This window comes from Limulus polyphemus, unplaced genomic scaffold (genome assembly GCF_000517525.1).
Source record: "Limulus polyphemus unplaced genomic scaffold, Limulus_polyphemus-2.1.2 Scaffold5865, whole genome shotgun sequence".
NCBI lineage: Eukaryota > Metazoa > Arthropoda > Merostomata > Xiphosura > Limulidae > Limulus > Limulus polyphemus.
This window is the reverse complement of record NW_013671475.1, coordinates 38,293-45,196: the sequence shown is the minus strand read 5'-3', so window position 1 is coordinate 45,196 and position 6,904 is coordinate 38,293. Positions and strand designations below refer to the sequence as shown.

Sequence of the window (6,904 nt, the reverse complement as noted above, 5' to 3'; positions counted from 1 at the left end):
AAAATACTAGTGTACTAAAACACAGCCAAGACAGGTCACTTTGTAAAGACTAAAGGTCAGTTTTATATTATTGCATACAGTAACATGAGTGCACGTGTGCTACGTCACTGTAACTTCTGTATTGTTTGCCAGGCACGGCTGAAAGGTCAATATTATAAAAACAATAATGTTATGAGATTTAAGCTATTTAGTTTAAACATTTGTGTTTTTGTCTTATAATTTGTAGTCATTCTAGAACGAAAAAGGTATGAATTTTATTTCCTAATTTTTTTATGGTGTTTATGAGACTGTTCAAATAGACAGATAAAATATAGTTTTTTTTTAAAGAAACGTTTGATAACCCTCTGGACGTTATAAAGATTTCGCATGTGAAATTTGAAAATTTTCTAATGCATAAAAGTATTTTTAATCTTAAAACGAAAATTACTTTGCATGTTGGATAGGCATCATGCTAAAAGCATGAGAAAAACATTGCTTAACAAACTTTAAGACTTAATAAAAATATCTGATATTTTGTGTATGAAAGCATTGTAATGTTTACTGATAATCTGCCAAATTTTGTTAATATATGCTTACTAATTTAAAAGTTATACATGAAAACTATAACAAGCACAAAATGGTTATGAGGTCGGTCCCTGAGACTGAGCTCATGCTGAAAGAGTTAAAGTTTGTGTTACATACAGTACTTGTGTGAAACTTGTTAAATATTTGATTGTTGGAAATGACAGTTCTAATAATGCGTTGAGTTTACAATTACATCTAACATACTTCCAAATCTCGCAGGAAAATAATGGAAATGTTGAGAAAAAACCTTAACATATTTACTTTGAGATAAGAATAAATACATAAATATTTATTTAAATTGTAACTAAACTTACATTAATTTTAATATAGTTGCTATTGGGCTTGGCAATTAGTGGAGATCTTGTTGGAAGTTGGGATAATGCCCGTTCTAAGCCTCAAACTGGACAAAGTGACCATCACAATGTTCTACCATTAATGTCTGGTTCAGTAAAATTCCCCTTGTTACCAGTCAGTACGCAGACAAGCAAGCAACTGTTACAGCCACCTCAGCATCTGAGGTCATCAACAGCCTCACAATCTAGTTCATCAAGCTCAAAGGTTTGGAAAATTTTAATTACGTTAGTGTTCACATAAGCAGAGCTCCTCTCTGAACACTTTCTCATCAAATATTTCTTTTTTATAGTCATTTAATCAGATATTGTTTGTAGCTGGTTGAATTTGAGAATAGAAAACGTGTGAAAATTTTCCTATCCTAAGTTTGCTTGCATGTACATGTTTGTATATCCTCATAAAATCCTCTTCAAGACAGAAATGTATAATATTGCAAACTGACCATAAAATGTGTATCTAGTTGTTTTTTTTAATTTAATTTTTCTTTGTGCATGTTATTCCAGTTAGACCTTTTGTTTCAGATGTTGTGACTGAAATAAAAAAAAACGTTTTATGGTTCACATTGCAAAAAGTTTGTGTACCTGATTAACACTTTTCGTTTGTTATAATGTTTAGCTTAAAACACTGTGGCATGTATATATATATTTCATTAAATTACCTTGTTTTCAGTTTCAATGTACTGTGTAGATTTAACTTTGAAGTTTAGAAATAGCTTTTGAAAATAAAGCATTGTAAGTTTGTAATAACATAATTATTTTGTTATGCCGTAAAACATCAGTACTAATTGGCCAGTCATCAATGTGTTTTTGTATTAATATCAAGCCACTAAACCATGTTTAACACCCATTTAGAGTGCTTCCTTCCACGATTCACGAAATCAGTCCAGCCCTAATCTTGCTAACAGTTCATCTTCAAGTATTACCAAGTCAGCTTCTTTGTATGATCGCATGACAGCAATGAGTTCCAGCTTGCTTGCTGGCTTGGAATCTTGGTGAGTTTATGATTCAAATATGTGCCCTTTTAACTTACAATTATTAGCTTTCTGGTGACTAGGTTGTCATACAAGATATGTACCCATTTAACTTATAATTATTAGCTTTCTGGTGACTAGGTTGTCATCCAAGACAAGTGCCATTTTAACTCATAATTATTAGCTTTCTGTTGACTAGGTTTTCATACAAGACATGTGCCATTTAACTAATAATTATTAGCTTTCTATTGACTAGGTTGTCATCCAAGATATGTGCCATTTTAACTAATAATTATTAGCTTTCTGGTGACTAGGTTGTCATCCAAAATATGTGCCATTTTAACTCGTAATTATTAGCTTTCTGTTGACTAGGTTTTCATCTAAAGATAGAATGTTTCTAGGAACTATCACAATGTAGCTGTATCAAAGTTATTGCTAGAGTGATTGTCCCAGTGTCATTGTTTATTTCCTAGTTTCTCTGCCATTTAATCTACATTTTCACATCACCATTATTTCATCACAGTTGCTAGAAACAGTCATTGCAATTATTTATGTATTGAAAGTTTGCTGGGAGTACAGGAGCAAGTTGAAAGTAGGAAATTAATTTAATCTCATTAAACTTTTAACCAAAACCACTTAACAGATCAGAGGAGGTTATCTCATTTAATGGTATATATACCTGAGGCTAAAAGATTATATGAACATTGTTAACTTCCTACTTACACTAATATTTCCACACTACTCAGCTCTATTAAAGTGATGTTTCTATTTTGTGTCAATATATACCCTGGTTTGTCTAGGAGAGTCAATCTAATGATACAGTAAATTGATTACACAGCCACTATTTCATGATTGGTAAAATGTAGTGTAAATATTCAGCTCGTTACGGGTTGATTGTAACAGAACAAAGATTTTATGAAATGTGTGCTATTGTAGGACTTCTTGTAAATATTAGTTTTAATATTTAAACAAAAAATACTCCTAACAGTAAGTAATAACATGTAACAAAATACTTAAAAACTGTAGACAAAACTTGAGATGTAGAAATGAACTAAAGAAAGACGCACATAGTCTACATTCAATCTGTCATATTTACAAGATTTGAAACAATGTCTTCTTTTCTTTGTAGGCAAAACTGATAACTGATCATGAAGAAGGTTGTTCTGAAGTTTGAAGTTTTTTGATGTCCATGTTGCCTCGATTGTGTGTGTGTCGATGAATCTTTAGGTGAAATAATATGAAAGGTGTATAGTAAACTTGAGTGATTCAGCATTTATTAGGTTTTTGTCTGTTATTTACCAGAACCTTGCAAAACAAATATAAACATAAGGCACTGTAGAAACAGAATTTGAAATGGGGAAAGGAGTTTCTCATAAATAAAAATGCAAATTAAGTGTATATTATTTGTATATAGAAAGAAACGTTAGAACACAGTCCTGTAAGACGCTTGATTGTTGTAGGAAAGTAATAAAAACAAAATCTTAAAAGTGTTTGTCCCATTTTTTCATCAAAACTTGCCCAGAATAAAACAACTGTATCACTGTGCATGATTTTCAGAAAATTGAGATGAAATTATTTTAACAATTATATAAACTTACCCCTTGTTTTATAGAATTTAACCATTTGCAGTGACTTTGGTATTGATAAAATAAAGAATAAATCATGTTCATTGTCACCTGCCAACAAGACTGACAAAGTAAAGTTTGAAGTCATTCAGTTCAGTAGGTCCTACAAATGTGAACAAACCCAGAAATTAATTCACCTGGTTCGTACGCTACAATAAATCAGTAACACGGTATGTCACCCAATGTATTCACCTGGTTCGTACACTTCAATAAATCAGTAACACGGTATGTCACCCAATGTATTCACCTGGTTCGTACACTACAATAAATCAGTAACACGGTATGTCACCCAATGAATTCACCTGGTTCGTACACTACAATAAATCAGTAACACGGTATGTCACCCAATGTATTCACCTGGTTCGTACACTGCAATAAATCAGTAAAACAGTATGTATCACCCAAACATCATAGAACTTAGTGTTTAAATATCTTACTGTCTATATAATAAGTCACATGACAAGGGCTTGTCATTTTGGTCATTACTGTAAAAACTTGTCTCTGACCCAACAGACTCAGTCTTGCTTACTAGAAAACGTCACTAATGTTATTACAAAATTGTGTATCGTATTTACAAGCACATTATCCTGATAAGTCCCACCCCGAGAAATGTTATTTTTCGTCCATAGGAACTCTGTTTTAATAATGTTGATTAAAGTCTTGTTATTGAATAGTCTAGAACTTACACTGACCGACATTCTACTCAAGGCCGGATTAAGGTATGTGGAGGCCCTGATGTAAATATCCTTATGGAGTCCCTTTCAAATATAATAAATAAATAAAAATTATTTTATTAAAAACAAACTTTCAAATATAATAAATAAATATATAAATCGAATATCGCAATATTCATAAATAATGTTAATAAAATATTTGTGGGGCCCTGAGGCAGGTAGGTGCCTCATGGTTAATCTGGCATTGATTCTACTTGTTTACATCAGGTTCATCTTTACCACAACGTAACATTTGATCTTATACAGAAATATATTTTGGAAGTTTAAGAAGAGAGGTTTATCATTACTACAGTGTAACATTGAGTCTTACACTGACTGACATTTCTTTTAAACAAATATGATATATTCATCTCTACAATGAAGTAAAACATTGAATCTCACACTGACCTATACTGTAGATGTTTAAAAAGTAACGTCTATCGTTACTACAGTGTAATACACTGGATCTCATTCTGACCTATACTGTAGATGTTTAAAAAGTAAGGTCTATCGTTACTACAATATAACACACTGGATCTCACCCTGACCTATACTGTAGATGCTTAAAAAGTAAGGTCTATCGTTACTACAACATAACACACTGGATCTAACCCTGACCTATACTGTAGATGTTTAAAAAGTAATGTCTGTCGTTACTATAGTGTAATACACTGGATCTCACAGTAACCTATATTATAAAAGTTATTTTACAAGTAATTCCTGCTGACTTTATCGATTGTAGTTTTTTTTACCATACCTGCATCAATATGATGTATCCATTTTTGTTTAAATTATTTTCAATATCGTCAACTCTACATCAAAAAAGCGCCACCTACTTTTTATTATGTGATCAAATGAGTTGTGATTAACTTTTTATTCTTGAGTAAAAGTAAACGGAAATAATAGTTTCATTATAAAATTATACTGTATAATAATATGAAAGGTCCGTTAACCATGAAAAATACCTTTTAAACCATGTAATAAGATTTAGTCAAAGAAATAGGGTCCAGTGATACCGTCTAGTGTGTCAGTCAAAATTTAGGGGCAGGTAGTACTCGTTTAGGTTTGCGCGAAATTAAACTAAACAAAGACGAAACTTGTGCTTTAATTAAAACCTTGTTTTAGTATTAGGGTTAGCGAATCGTGGCTCAACGATTTCGAGCTAACACAGCTCGCATGGTATATGGAAGGTGTTTTAGAGTTATACTGTTCTTCACAAGTTCAGCGTGCTGTTAAATCGATTATAAACGACAACATTTGATAAATTCTACACTTTTGAATAACAGAATACGATAATTTAACATTGTACCGAATGTATAAAATTAATATTATTTTTCTTCTCAATACATTTTCAAAGTTTAAAAATAAGAATGCTTGAAAGATCAGCCCCCGACGAATGTTATTACGTTCTGGCCTCGTTAATTTAAAGCAGATGAACGTCTGCTCTCACATTGGCGTAGAAGTCGAAGGCTGTTTATGTTTGTTGGTTTGTTCTAGCGCCAAGAAACGGTCTTGCACTCGCGTGCAGCTCGTGATGGGTTGATGGAGTCGAGAAAGTTCACATCCAATCATTGGAAGTCAGAGTTCCAAATGTTTATTGTATAGGGTAGTGCACGTTTAAAAGAAAACCTGACTGTAAGTTGACTAACTACTCACTAGAGAATATATACAGGAGAAAGGAGTTATAGCTGTGTCCGATTACATGTTATGTGCGGAATATCGACTTGATGAAGTAAGGTAGTAAGTGTAACTTCTTCAAGTTTGTCGAAGAATAAATTACATTATTAATGGCACCTAGAAACGTTGGAAGTGGGTGCCCTTGTGGTAAAACCATACATAATGTAATATAAATACAAACGGTGGAAGTAGTAACCTTATAGTAAATCCATACATAATGTAATATAAGTACAAACGGTGGAAGTAGTAACCTTGTAGTAAAACTACACATAATGTGATACAAATACAAACGGTAGAAGTAGTACCCTTAGTAAAACCATACATAATGTGATATAAATACAAAGGTTGGAAGTAGTACCCTTGTAGTAAAACCATACATAATGTGATATAAATACAAAGGTTGGAAGTAGTACCCTTGTAGTAAAACCATACATAATGTGATATAAATACAAAGGTTGGAAGTAGTACCCTTGTAGTAAAAACCATACATAATGTGATATAAATACAAATGTTGGAAGTAGTACCCTTAAAGTAAAACCATACATGATGTGATAGAAGGTTAACATTTTTGACGAGTTGTGAGTCTCAACGTCGTGAATTGCTAATTAAATGTGACCTCTGTGGATGCACAAGGGTCGGGTTTTTAATTGGCATTAAGTATTCTGCATGAATTCTAAACTAACCTAAAACACAGAGTGTTTCTTTTACATGGTCACGTGACCGGTTTTTTAAAAATCATGTTGTTTTTTCTGTCGGATTTACTGAGTGCATAATCTTTGAATCGCTCTCAAGGTTATTTTTTCTTCAAGGTCACTGTTAAGGGGTAAATCAAAGGTTTGGTGAATTTATTTATATGGCCACATTACGTAAAACCAGTGGAATTAAATGTGTATAGAATAGTGCTTCTGTATTAAGTCGTTGTCATAACAACCATGCTGCAAGGTCGAAGGGCGCGGTTGATCACGTTTTTTTTATTTTATTTTTCTTCTTTTTTTTTTTTTTCA

At 32.3% G+C, this 6,904-nt stretch overlaps 1 protein-coding gene across 1 annotated transcript in view; it reads left to right on the top strand.

Annotated features, from left to right (window-relative positions):
- Positions 1-3,372, top strand: part of LOC106473080 (conserved oligomeric Golgi complex subunit 1-like) — a 17,485-nt gene extending 14,113 nt beyond the window's left edge. The window contains exons 9-11 of the mRNA XM_013933757.2: positions 895-1,122; positions 1,767-1,906; positions 3,015-3,372. Of these exons, the coding sequence (XP_013789211.2) occupies positions 895-1,122; positions 1,767-1,906; positions 3,015-3,024 (378 nt within the window). The 3' untranslated portion in view covers positions 3,025-3,372. The remainder of the gene's footprint in view (positions 1-894; positions 1,123-1,766; positions 1,907-3,014) is intronic.
- Positions 3,373-6,904: the final 3,532 nt, after the last annotated feature.